The sequence below is a fragment of the Schistocerca gregaria genome, chromosome 4, assembly GCF_023897955.1.
Source record: "Schistocerca gregaria isolate iqSchGreg1 chromosome 4, iqSchGreg1.2, whole genome shotgun sequence".
In the NCBI taxonomy this organism is placed as follows: domain Eukaryota; kingdom Metazoa; phylum Arthropoda; class Insecta; order Orthoptera; family Acrididae; genus Schistocerca; species Schistocerca gregaria.
In genome coordinates this window covers 35,134,383-35,148,724 of record NC_064923.1, presented here as the reverse complement: position 1 = coordinate 35,148,724, position 14,342 = coordinate 35,134,383, and the positions used below count along the sequence as shown (strand labels likewise).

General features: G+C 41.6%; 1 protein-coding gene across 1 annotated transcript in view; it reads left to right on the top strand.

The window, feature by feature from the left end:
* The window catches only part of LOC126267214 (forkhead box protein L2-like), an 82,658-nt gene extending 69,747 nt beyond the window's left edge, over nt 1-12,911 (top strand). The window contains exon 4 of the mRNA XM_049972187.1: nt 12,873-12,911. Within this exon, the coding sequence (XP_049828144.1) occupies nt 12,873-12,876 (4 nt within the window). The 3' untranslated portion in view covers nt 12,877-12,911. The remainder of the gene's footprint in view (nt 1-12,872) is intronic.
* Nucleotides 12,912-14,342: the final 1,431 nt, after the last annotated feature.

The following is a 14,342-nucleotide window of genomic DNA, read 5'->3' as shown; positions in this document are numbered from 1 at the left end:
ATGCAAGTACTTCCAAGTCTTTGGAGTATGAGATGCACGTCTGCGACAACAGTCATTCTGCAGTTCTGTTTATGGGTTGAAATTCTCTCTGCCTATACTCTTTTCTTCCAGAAACTAGGAGGAGAGAGGTATTATACACACAGACACGAAAAAAATGTCGACATCTTTCAGGCCTTCAGCTGGATTTTTATCCTGTGACGACTTGACGTCTTCTATAAAGACCAAATGCCTTACTGGCGGTAGACAAGTTATCTACTACATACACATCCCTTTGCTCCATCGTTGTAAGCAGCTATATACACTGATGGAATCACAACACAAAGAAATAATAAATGTACAGTAATTACATACCGGGAATACATTTGTCTAGGTACCCTATTTGAACAATTAACATTGCAGGATCACAGTTTAATATACATGGGAGATATGCCATTGCAAATGTGATACAGGGATGGTTAATGCTGTTTGTGGATGGCGCTCACGTTTTCATCCGATTATGGTCTACATGTTCTCGATTGGAGATATCCTGTCGAGCATGTTGGCTCACAACAGCTGTATGTGGGCGAGCGTTATGCTGTTGGAAAATACTTCCAGGCATGCTGTTCATGAATGGCAGCACAACAGGTCGAATCACCTGAAATGCAAATTTGCACTCATAGAGTGCATGTGATGACCACGGGGGCAATTCTGCTGTCATGTGGAAGAAGTTGCACCCCAGGCCACAGCTGCAGGTGCAGCAGGTCCACTGTGTGTAGCAGCATACAGATTGGTTGCAGGCCCCCCTTCTAACCACCACACGGCGATCACTGGCACCGAGGCAGTACTGGCTTCCATTATCCTGCGGTGGTGGTGGTGGTGGTGGTTAATGTTTAACGTCCCGTCGACAACGAGGTCATTAGAGACGGAGCGCAAGCTCGGGTTAGGGAAGGATTGGGAAGGAAATCGGCAGTGCCCTTTCAAAGGAAACGATTTAGGGAAATCACGGAAAACCTAAACCAGGATGGCCGGAGACGGGATTGAACCGTCGTCCTCCCGAATGCGAGTCCATTGTGCTAACCACTGCGCCACCTCGCTCGGTCATTACTCTGCCATCCAATGTGTTCTTACTTGATGCCACTCGAGTCACAAATGGCGGTGGTTTGCGGTCAGTGGAACGAATGCTACAGACCATCTGGCTCGGAGCTGTCCTCGAAGTAAGTAATTTTTAATAGTTCGTTGCGTTACTGTGGTGTAAACTGCTGCTGCAGATGCAGTACGATCCCAGTGGAGGTTAGAGTTCTCCCTGGTGTATGTGTGTGTGTGTGTGTGTGTGTGTGTGTGTGTGTGTGTGTGTGTGTGTGTGTGTGTGTCGGGTTCGATCCCCTCCACTGCCTAAATTTTGATAAATAATCAGCATTGGCGACCGAAGACTTCCGGCATAAGAAGTCAGCCTCATTCTGCCAACGGCCTTTTCAAAGAGGGTGGAGGAGCGGATAGAGGTTCAGGGCACTCTCTTGTCCTAGGGCTGGGAAATTGCCCCTAAAGGCGGAAGAATCAGCAACGATCAACGACATGAGGATGCAGAAGGCAATGGAAACCACTGCATTAAAGACACGTAACGTGTATCCACAGGACATGTGGCCTGTAGTTGAAGAAGTGTCATGATGATCTCTCCATTGGCAAAAGATTCCGGAATAGTCCACCATTCGGATCTCCGGAAGGGGGAAAAGAAAAAGATTGAATAATCAACGAAAGGATAATGTTCTACGAGTCGGGGCGTGGAATGTCAGAAGCTTAAACGTGGTAGGAAAACTAGAAAATCTAAATAGGGAAATGGAAAGGCTAAATCTAGATATAGTAGGGGTCAGTGAAGTGAAGTGGAAGGAAGACAAGGATTTCTGTTCAGATGAGTATCGGGTAATATCAACCGCAGCAGAAAATGGTATAACAGGTGTAGAATTCGTTAAGAATAGGAAGATAGGGCAGAAGGTGTGTTACTGTGAACAGGTCAGTGACCGGGTTGTTCTAATCAGAATCGACAGCAGACCAACACCGACAACGATAGTTCAGGTATACATGCCGACGTCGCAAGCTGAACAGATAGTGTATGAGGATATTGAAAGGGTAATGCAGCATGTAAAGGGGGACGAAAATCTAATAGTCATGGGCGACTGGAATGCAGTTGTAGGGGAAGGAGTAGAAGAAAAGGTTACAGGAGAATATGGGCTTGGGACAAGGAATGAAAGAGGAGAAAGACTAATGGAGTTCTGTAACAAGTTTCAGCTAGTAATAGCAAATACCCTGTTCAAGACTCACAAGAGGAGGAGGTATACTTGGAAAAGGCCGGGAGTTACGGGAAGAATTCAATTAGATTACATCATAGTCAGACAGAGATTCCGAAATCAGATGCTGGATTGTAAGGCGTACCCAGGAGCAGATATAGACTCAGATCACAATATAGTAGTGATGAAGAGTAGGCTGAAGTTCAAGAAATTAGTCAGGAAGAATCAATACGCAAAGAAGTGGGATACGGTGGTTCTAAGGAATGACGAGACTCGTTTAAAGTTCTCTAACGCTATAGATACAGCAATAAGGAATAGCGCAGTAGGCAGCACAGTTGAAGAGGAATGGACATCTCTAAAAAGGGCCATGACAGAAGTTGGGAAGGAAAACATAGGTACAAAGAAGGTAGCTGCGAAGAAACCATGGGTAACAGAAGTAGTACTTCAGTTGATTGATGAAAGGAGGAAGTACAAACATGGTCCGGGAAAATCAGGAATACAGAAATACAAGTCGCTGAGGAATGAAATAAATAGGAAGTGCAGGGGAGCTAAGAAGAAATGGCTGCAGGAAAAATGTGAAGACATCGAAAAGATATGATTGTCGTCGAAGCATTTGAGATGTGGTGCTATAGACGAATGTTGAAAATTAGGTGGACTGATAAGGTAAGGAATGAGGAGGTTCTACGCAGAATCGGAGAGGAATGGAATATGTGGAAAACACTGATAAGGAGAAGGGAAGGATGATAGGACATCTGCTAAGACATGAGGGAATGACTTCCATGGTACTAGAGGGAGCTGTAGAGGGCAAAAACTGAAGAGGAAGACAGAGATTGGAATACGTCAAGCAAACAATTGAGGACGTAAGTTGCAAGTGCTACTCTGAGATGAAGAGGTTAGCACAGGAAAGGAATTCGTGGCGGGCCGCATCAAATCAGTCAGTAGACTGATGACAAAAAAAAAAGAGCTTAGGGTCTGATGACCTTAGCAGTTAAGTCCCATAAGATTTCACACACATTTTTGAGCAGTACGATGCCACAGGGCCAGACAGCAATCACAATGGTCTTCTCTCTCGGTAATGCCAAATGGCCGTCTGGAACACAATCTTCTGGCAACCAAACATTCTGGTGACCACTGCTGCCAGCAGCCACATACAGTGGCTACATCCCTGCCAAGTCTTTCTGTAAAGTCGTAGAAGGAACATCTACCTTCTCGTAGCACCTATTATTACACCTCGTTGAAATTTTATGAGGTGTTAATAATAGCGTCTTTGTCTCCATGACTAACGTCGACTCAGCACGTCCAATCTCATGACCGTTCTAGCGTGCTTCAAAGCAATGCTCAAACTGGCGCTGCTAGAACCACTCGTACACGACTGACGCGAAATCTTAGCAGACGTCGCCTTTCAGATGTAGACACGCGCCTAAAAACTTTCGTTTCTATCGCACAACTCCTCCTTCGTGTTGGGAATTTTTTCCGTCAGTGTAGTACTGTTGAATATATATATAACCTCCAGGTTTCGTTGGTCATGCAGGACAATTCTAGGCAAAACAACTAAAGATCGTTTCACGTGGTATGTGTCGCAAAGCACATGGAAATTTATGTGAGACCCAACTATTTGCTGACCCAGGGGACCCACATGATAATTTGAAGGGGTGGGAAGAGGATAGACTTCTGGGTATGGAGTGCTTTTAATATTCTAACTAGCTCTAAGAAAGATAACACAGGGCTTTATACAATTGTCTTACTTCATCTTCATAGAAACAGGATTTGACAGCACATCATAGGACCCAATCCTTTGACATGCGTTGCTCAATTACGTGAGATATCATGTCATATACGATCATTGTCTTTGTACAGTAATGTTCTTTTTTAGTACTGTCGACTAAATAATGTGCTTACTTTAAAGCACAGCTTCACGTAGTACGTGTGGTGCTAATACTGCTCTCTGTGCAGTGCTCGAAGCTGAAACTGTTAAAAACATCTTTTCCATCGATTCTCAGCACACATACAGAGTGAAAATAATTGGAATATGTGAACAAAACGTGAATTACTGACAAACTATGGCATGTACACACCTTATTCAAAATGTAAACGTCACTACAGATACTCGGATTTACGTTATGACATGTTCAATATGCCTGCTATCCTTGGCGACGGTGTGGCACAGAGGAATAGCGAATTCTGAAAGACCTGCTGAAGTGTCGGAACATTGATCTGTCGATGACCTCCTGAATGGCTATTTCGGCTCAGCAAAGGTTTTGGGGTTATTGCTGTACTCCTTGTCTTCAATATAGCCCCACAAGAAAGCCACATGTGTTCACATCCAAACAATATAGCGGTCAATCGAGGTCCATGTCAGTGGTACCTGGATACCCCAGAGCCAGAATGCAGCCCCAAAGTGCTCCTCCAGAACATCAGCCTCCTGCTTCGATGAGGTTAGGCTCCGTCTTGTATGATCCACATCTTGTCGAAATCAGGGTTCCTTAGGATAATGGGGGTGAAATCATCTGCGAAAACCTTCACACACCATTTGGTAGTCACCGTGGCATCAAGGAGTATAGCATCGATTTTTGTGTGACTCGAAATACGGATTCTCAGTTCGCCAAATGCGCCAATTTTGCTTATTGATGAACCCATCCAAGTGAAAGTGAGCTCTGTCGATAATCCAAATCATACACTCCTGGAAATGGAAAAAAGAACACATTGACACCGGTGTGTCAGACCCACCATACTTGCTCCGGACACTGCGAGAGGGCTGTACAAGCAATGATCACACGCAGGGCACAGCGGACACACCAGGAACCGCGGTGTTGGCCGTCGAATGGCGCTAGCTGCGCAGCATTTGTGCACCGCCGCCGTCAGTGTCAGCCTGTTTGCCTTGGCATACGGAGCTCCATCGCCGTCTTTAACACTGGTAGCATGCCGCGACAGCGTGGACGTGAACCGTATGTGCAGTTGACGGACTTTGAGCGAGGGCACGGATGCACGCCAAGACCGTAGGATCCTACGCAGTGCCGTAGGGGACCGCACCGCCACTTCCCAGCAAATTAGGGACACTGTTGCTCCTGGGGTATCGGCGAGGACCATTCGCAACCGTCTCCATGAAGCTGGGCTACGGTCCCGCACACCGTTAGGCCGTCTTCCGCTCACGCCCCAACATCGTGCAGCCCGCCTCCAGTGGTGTCCCGACAGGCGTGAATGGAGGGACGAATGGAGACGTGTCGTTTTCAGCGATGAGAGTCGCTTCTGCCTTGGTGCCAATGATGGTCGTATGCGTGTTTGGCGCCGTGCAGGTGAGCCGCACAATAAGGACTGCATACGACCGAGGCACACAGGGCCAACACCCGGCATCATGGTGTGGGGAGCGATCGCCTACACTGGCCGTACACCTCTGGTGATCGTCGAGGGGACACTGAATAGTGCACGGTACATCCAAACCGTCATCGAACCCATCTTTCTACCATTCCTAGACCGGCAAGGGAACTTGCTGTTCCAACAGGACAATGCACGTCCGCATGTATCCCGTGCCACCCAATGTGCTCTAGAAGGTGTAACTCAACTACCCTGGCCAGCAAGAACTCCGGATCTGTCCCCCATTGAGCATGTTTGGGACTGGATGAAGTGTCGTCTCACGCGGTCTGCACGTCCAGCACGAACGCTGGTCCAACTGAGGCGCCAGGTGGAAATGGCATGGCAAGCCGTTCCACAGGACTACATCCAGCATCTCTACGATCGTCTCCATGGGATAATAGCAGCCTGCATTGCTGCGAAAGGTGGATATACACTGTACTAGTGCCGACATTGTGCATGCTCTGTTGCCTGTGTCTATGTGCCTGTGGTTCTGTCAGTGTGATCATGTGATGTATCTGACCCCAGGAATGTGTCAATAAAGTTTCCCTTCCTGGGACAATGAATTCACGGTGTTCTTATTTCAATTTCCAGGAGTGTATTCACGCCACTCGTCAATTCTGTGGACGATAGTATTGGCGAAACACAACCGCTGTTCCATGGTCCGGGGCTCAATGGCTCATGGGTTTGAATTTTGTTTGGGAAGAAATGCTGGTCTTCAACAATAATTTGTTGCAGTGTCTCCCGGATGGATTTCGTGGGGCTGGTTTGAAACATGAAACATGGCGTGTGTCTTCACGATAGTTTCAGGCGTTTCTACCTTTTTTTATGACCGACCTTGCCAACGCTGTCACCAAGAACACTGTCGGTTCTCTCAAACTTGGAATCAAAATCTTGGCTGTTAGCACAGTTGGACAGGTTGAGGTTGTCTACAGATTGAACTCAGTCGCAAACTTCTTTTGAGCAGCAGCTGGGCTGTTTTTTGCTCGCGTAGAAGGCTTTCACAACAGCTATATTCTTAGGTGCGCTGTACCGTCAGATTTTCGATGTGCAAATGGCCGACAACAACATGGCGTGTGCACATGTGCATACTAGTTCCCATCATGAGCCGTGGCCAAACATGCAATTGAATATCCTAATGCAAACTGTTCAGATGTTATGAAGATATTATTTCATATAGTTCAATAATTGTCGCCCTGTATTTCTTTGTCAAGCATACACACACACATACACACGTGTAGTGGTACATAGGCAGGCATACAGTTACTGTGATTCGTTGTTAGCACGTGCAAGAGTGCTATGCTAAGTGCTCTAACTTGCAGCAGTGTCTTCTCTGCCAACTGCCTGGTTGACTGCGACAGAGACGATTGCAGGTACGTTGTTTAGTCTCTCTGTTTTAAATGCAACGCAGTTCTCTACCATTCTTAATGCCATGTCACCTGCTATGGCAGTGATGGCAGCAGCATGAAGTGTTCGATACACTGCAGGCATCTCAGTTGGCGAGTTCGACCAACACCACCTAAATCACAAGGCCTTATAACACTCTGCCAACAGGTGAGTGACGTCATCAACTTCAGGTATACAGCCAGTGTCACCTATCGCTAGCAGCGCGACCTACATGCCTGTAGAAATGCTATGTGGAGCCATGTAAACAACTGTTTCGGAGCTGTAGACTTACTGAGTTGAATTCCCTTGTGAAGTCGTTTGCTATTCTGCTCTTTGAAGTGTAGCAGTTCAGAAGTGATCATCACCATGGTGAATAAGTGTTGTGTTCCCGGTTGTGACGGTAATTACGACGAGAAGAAAGTGGTTCACATTTTTAAAATTACAGCCGATAAGAACATTCGAAGTAAATGATTATCTGCAATCAAAAGAGAGAACTTCATTCCTAGCAAGTATTTGAGTATCAGTAAAAGTTTCACTTCGCAGGTCTGCCATTTGCACTTCTGCGAAGACGGTATATTGTGGGGAACACAAGCACTAGACTGTAAAACTGGGGCTACATTGACCACACCACTAAGCAAGCCACAACTCTGACAAAACGCAGCCCGAAGCAAATTTCGTAACTGTCCTTCGTATATTTTGAAAGTGATGCCGAAAGTCAGAGAATCTCATTCTGAAAACAGGAGAAAAGGGAAACTGCTGCATTGACAGCATCCACAGAGGACAGTATGAAATCTTTAGAAGTATATAATAAGTTTTCCTCCAACTCATTTCAAGAACTGATAAAAAGCTTGACTGTTACTTGTAGTGAAAAGAGGTCAAAAGCAGTGAAAGATTCATATTTACTGTTTTTTTTATTGGAGACACTGAAAGAACACCACAAAATATTTTGTACATAATTATTAATCAGGAATTCAGTGTAAGCCTTTATGTTAAGTGTTGTGAAATTACTTCCAAGAAAGTTTCAAAAGCTATAAGTAATATTCACGGTCTAGACAATCTTACAATATCTGTTGAAAGTTTAGTGTGCAAAAAGGAAGAAAAACATCTTCAGTACATCATTGTTGAGTTGTTAGATAACTCAGAATGTGATGGGTAACTAAACCTGCTGTTGAGTGAATAAGCCAGTATCAGTTAAGCTTTTCGACTCCTGAATGACATAGGTTCCCTCCCCATGTTTTAGTATTTGCTTCTGTTTTTCTTTTTTTTTTTCAAACCATTCTTACAGATTCATACCAAGCAATGTAAATATTGTGCCTCATCCTAATACTATCAAAATCATCTGTGCAAATATTAATGTTGATTCTAACATTCCAAACTTTCTATTTTACATATTGGAGAAAGTATCGAACCTGAATCATCATGATTGTTTTGTGACACTCATTTTAGATGAAATACACATTAAGGCAGGACTACAAAGGAGGAAATTTAGTTGCTATGGCACATGATACCACCACTCTTGCAACAACTGCTCATGTGTTTACGGTGCAAGTTGTAATTTCATTATTTAAAGATGTTGTCCACATCTGGCCTGTAAATAAATGACTTCTGACCAGTTCTTAAATGTAAGAAAAGTATATTTATTGGGTTGGAAGACTTAGGTTTAAACTTTATTTGTATTTGTTCTGACAATAATTCAATTAACAGAAAAACTATTAGTAATTTTGTGAATCCACCACAACTTACTGTTGCTTACCCACACCCTTCAGATCATACCAGCCCCTTGTTTTATGGTGTAGACCCAGTACACATTTATAAATGCATCAGAAATAACTGAATTAATTTGAAAGATGAACTTCTGGCATTTTGCTTCCCCGGCTCTGAAAACACATCTGTGAGAATGCCAGCTTCATTTTCTGCAATTAGATCCATATTTTGTTTATCAACATTTGCAATATTAGAATTGAGAATGTATTGTCTGTCAGAACTTAAAATGTCATACTTGCTGCCTGGAAAATTTCAGACTGATGTCTTGAAAGCCAGATTTGGTTTGTATCGACAGCTATCTGCATCCCAGTGCCATGTGCCAATGAGGCAAATATTTAAGGCAGAGAAAAAGCTGAGACTATCAACCTTGTTAGAGCTTTCTTTACAAGTTGACTCACTTAAGAAAATTCTAATTAGATCTCTACAAAGCTGTGATCAGTCTGAATGTCTTGCTGTTTCCTGTGACATCTCAACATCAGGTATTTGTAAATTAATTGTTAGTGTTATTTCGAACTTATCGGTCCAGTATTACCTGTGCTTACATTCATTGCTGGATACTATTGTACAGCACAATAAAGAAGTTAGTGTGGTAACTGTGCTCAGTTTTTAACAATAGATAAGCAGCTGGTATGTGGTGCTGAGCACAAACTAATAAAAGATATTGATAGAAGTGGCTTGCAATATCCACAGAAAATGTCATTCTGATAGTAGTATATTCTTTTTGTTTCATGTGAAAACTATTATCAGATGAACACTGTGATTCCTTTCACAAGCTTCAAAACCAACAGCAAACTGTGTGTAAATTAATTTTTGTTTGTGTCAAGGCCAATGATGATTTTTCTGTAGATGTCATTGACAAACATTCAGCACTGGAATTGGGTAAATCTGTTGTTTGGACAAGTGTTAACATTTTTCTTAATAACTATTTTAAAATGAAAAATGAGAAGGTGCATAGGTCATTAAACGAAAGGCAACTGAAACTGCGGTGGAAGGACATATTTTAAACAACGAAAGTAAAAAGAAGTGTACATAATTCTCATTAGTACTTGTCCACTTTTGTTGACTTCACTAAGCAAGTTTTTGGTACTAACTACAGTACTTGTAACCTCTTCCTATACATATTTGTTTCTTCAGCTCTGATGTTAGAAACCTTTCACCATTTTCAATATAGAGAGAATATACTTTGTGTCTACTATGTTATGGTAATGAATATTACTTGGTGGAGTATAGGATGGTGAGTGAGCTGTTAGGTGTTAAGAGGAAGGACTGAGAAGTGTATCTAGCCATAACCGTTTGTCATGAATTACATATTCTCAAAGTGATTTAAAAATTTTGCTGGCACTTTTTATTCCCATACCTGTGACTCACGCCTCTGATGTAAGATATCATTTTAGATACTACAGAAATGTGAAATACTTAGCGTGGGTGCAGAATGGTGAGAATGAGCAATTAGGTGATAATAGAAGGGGGATATACATGTCATTAGTCGTCATTGCTTCCCTTGTTCCTCCTATCACTTTTAGTGTGTTTTGTAAATATTTGGTTTCTGATATCCAACAGGTCATTTAAGAGTTTTCTAGTTTCTATTGTTCATTCAGTGCTGCTTTTCTTAAGAATGAGATGTGTGCTACTGCTGACACTTTTTATCCAATTCCTTTGACTCTTATATTTTATGTGAGGTGATGTGGTTTCAGATAGTATGCAATTGTCAAATAGTTTGGTTGTGGGATGGTGTGAGTTGTTGGGCGGTAAGAGGAATGGCAGAAAAGTGCATCTAGCCATAATTGCTCGTCCTGCCCCCCCCCCCCCCCCCTGTTGTTTTCACTGTGGAGTATTTGGTTTCCGATATCCACCAGTTTTATATAAGATGTCTATTTTCTATTATTTTGATTTGAGTTTTGTTTCTGTTGTTATTCACATACCTTTGACTCTTGTCCTTGATGTGAAGTGATACAGATTTAGGTTAGTTAGGTTAGTTAGTTTAGTTAGCTTAGTTTAGTTTAGTTTAGTTAGGTTAGTTAGCCAGCCGCAGTGGTCTAGCGGTTCTAGATGCTCAGTTCGGAACCGCGAGGCTGCTATGGTCGCAGGTTCGAATCCTGCCTCGGGCATGGATGTGTGTGCTGTCCTTAGGTTAGTTAGGCTTGAGTAGTACTACGTTCTAGGGGACTGATGACAACAGATGTTAAGTCCCTTAGTGCTCAGAGCCAGCCAGTTAGTTTAGTTAGTTTAAGTTTAGTTTTGTTTCATGTTCCAGGAATCATTGTGCCTGATAGACCATAATGATTTGAAATGAGTCATTTTAAATTCACATTGCAAGTTAATTTGTACATATGGAGACATGCTGAATATTTTTAAGTCTGTTTTACCATGCAAATATGAAACGAGCTCTTTCAAACTTGTGACCTGTGATGTCTGCTTTTCTCTGAAATACTATGCTGGTCATCTGCACGACTTTTCGTTTTGACATTTGAACTAGGAAATTCCTGGATTCCTACTGTTTTATCTCACTAAGTGCCATGACCCCCATTTGGGGATTTGTCATTGTAGCGTCTGTTGGGCAATTCTAATAATGCTGGCAGCGAGTGCTACCACTTCCCATTGTTGTCCAGATCTTTGTCGAGCGCTGGCACTGAAGTTTCGTCAGCTGTTAAATGAGTAAGCTGTACACATTTATTTATGTGAAGAAGCTACATTTTTCAGCGTTACAAGAGTTGCACATTTACAAAAAAGCGTAAATTACATTTTTATGTAAATAACTTTCGATATCTGTGAAAGTGAAAGCTATTATCACTTCTAACTGGACAACAGAATATGCTACTTACTCTAAAACCTATCTAGATACAGCAGAAATTGCACAGCAAAACTTCTATATGGTAGCAACACTAAAAGGAAAATCTGCTGTTGAGTGATTTGAAGAATTTTTTCATGAACATGTATTGAATTTGTCAGTGAAACTGTCCATATGCTACACACAACAATAATCACAGCTATGATGACATGGATGTATAAGAAGATTCACAGGTACGCTAGCCTTCACTGGACACCACGCTCTTCCACAGGAAAAGCTGTAATGGAATAAAGATGAGGACTTTGATATAAGGTGTGTAAGACAGTGTATGAGTCGCAACAGATACCTGAAAATAGAGCTCCACCTTCATTTTAGTGATAACACACGTCTGAACAGAACCCCACTTGACGAAAGAAATAAACTTTCTAAAATTCGTTCATTGGTGTATTTGCTGAATAATAATTTCAAGAAATTTCAGGTTTTTCCGAAAACCTGAGCACTGATGAGCAAATGGTACGATATTATGGACACCATTACCTAAAACACTTAGTTCTCGGGAAACCAGTGAGGTTTGGATTCAAACAGTGAGCTATGTACTGTTCTCAAAGTAGTTTCTGTTATGATATGTCAGTCTATGAAGGAATATCGAAGGATACAGTTCGGGGACTTGGCGGAACAGTTGTTGAATATACTCTTTTCTGCAGACTCCCGAACTTCACAAAATATATTTTTATAGCTTTTTCACGAGCTTCCGTTTCCTGAAAGAGCTTTCAGAAATGTAAGGGCAACTGGAACTGCCAATATGAACCGAATGAATAACTGTCCAATGGAATCTGAGAACAGAATGAAGAAAAAACAAAGATGAGTGTGTGACTATAGATTTGACAAGAATATGGAGATAATGGCAGTAATGTGGAAGAATAACAATTTTGTAAGGCTTTTGTCAAACCATGAGACAGTGCATCCAGTAAGCCAAGTAAATACGTGAAACGAAGCTCAGAAAAAAGAAGTGCAAGTTCCACAGCTAAGAATGAATTCAGAAGAATATAACATTTATATGAGAGGTGTGGACAAACTAGACTGAAATATTCATAAATATCATGTAAGAATTCGAGGTAAGAAATGGTACTTCCCATTGTTAACCAATGCATCAGATACTTCGTTGGTCAACGTTCAGTTCATCTACTGTCTATCAAGTGAGAATATTCCACTGCTTCAATGCTGCAGGATGATAAGGGCATATCTCATTCAATCATTTGTTTCTTCTGATCGGAAAAGGGCAGGACATCAATCGTATCCAAAATCATCCCTTTCTTATTTTCCAGTTGAACTCAGGACTTCCGGAAGCGGACTTGTGATTGCACTGGGGAAACAAAGGAACTTGCAATTTGCAAGAAAACAGTGTTTTGTGTGCAATTTGGGGCTCCATAATGATTGTGTTCTTGTCTGGCACAAGAATAAAAGAAAATGTAAAAAGAGTGTGGCATGTGCCATGATCCCCCTTTGGGGATCGATAAGATAAATCAATTATTTCAAGATTATTGCATTTTTATTTATTCCTTTTCCACATCTCTATGTCAATCAGGACACGCAAGAATAAATGTAGATTGAAGAAAAGGAATTTGCTACTGAATGAGATAATATATACTTTTTCTTAGTTCTGGTGCCTTTTTTGTCCTACATTGTGTATTTTCCTAATATGTCACCTAATATGTCACCTAATATTTAGATAGTCTTTTTCTGCTGTATAGCATGCCTTATTAACAAAAAAATAAAGCTGTTTCATCCCACCAACAATCTGCTTGTAGTTTTCCCCTGAAAGCAGCAAACTCTTGTTTCACATTATAGATTCAATGATAGCAACTTTACTGTCTCAATGATAGCTCTCATTCATGTTGCTTATTATCTGCACAGCGTCCTTTGCCACACTGCCATTTTGTCCAGTTTGGTAGGAAGTATTTGCACGTCTTTGACCTTGTTCTATGTTGACCCTGCTTTGAAAGCTAATTGTGCTTGGACAAGGGTGTCATGTTTGTATTTGCTTTATGTGTCATGAATTTGGATTGTCTTGTTCTTCTTCCTCTGTTTGTGTGAAAGTTACTTTCGTGTGGAAACCTGTTAGTGAAATGTGATCTCCCATTTGAAAACTTAAAGCTATGATCTTCCCTACATATGTGCTATTCTCATTAGCACAATAATTGAGACCCACTCTGTTAATATTTAAGATGTTTTGTAAACAAAACTTTGCTATCTAGACATGCAAATGTGATATAGTTTGAGTAATTATTACCATCTGTCCTACATAAACTATTAAGAGGCTGTGGTATCAGTCATCATGTCTGTGAAACGAATATATCAAATGAAAACAAGGTTACATTCATGAGGACTGCTACTTTGTAACTCTGACATGTTTCCATAAGTGTAATATAGAAGGAATGCTTTCATTGTTAGGGTATTGTTGAGCTGTTTCATGCAATTCATAGCTAGTTCTGTATGTTTTGGTTGTGCTCATAGGTTTAGTGAGAGTTATCAGTAACCTTTTTTCCACTTTCATTGTTTACGATTTCCTTCAAACCATATATTTGAAATATGTTAGGGATGTTTATTATTATTCATTGAACATCGTTTAGATGTGTAAACTGTATACTCTACAATTTTGTTTGTGTCAATACTAGGAGACTATAACTGTCAGCGTAAATAAAAACTTTGGTACAATTGAAGGGGGCTCTGGAACAAAATGCTAGCCATCAATTAAGGATTAAACTGATACCTTTATCTGTTGTTTCCCAATACAC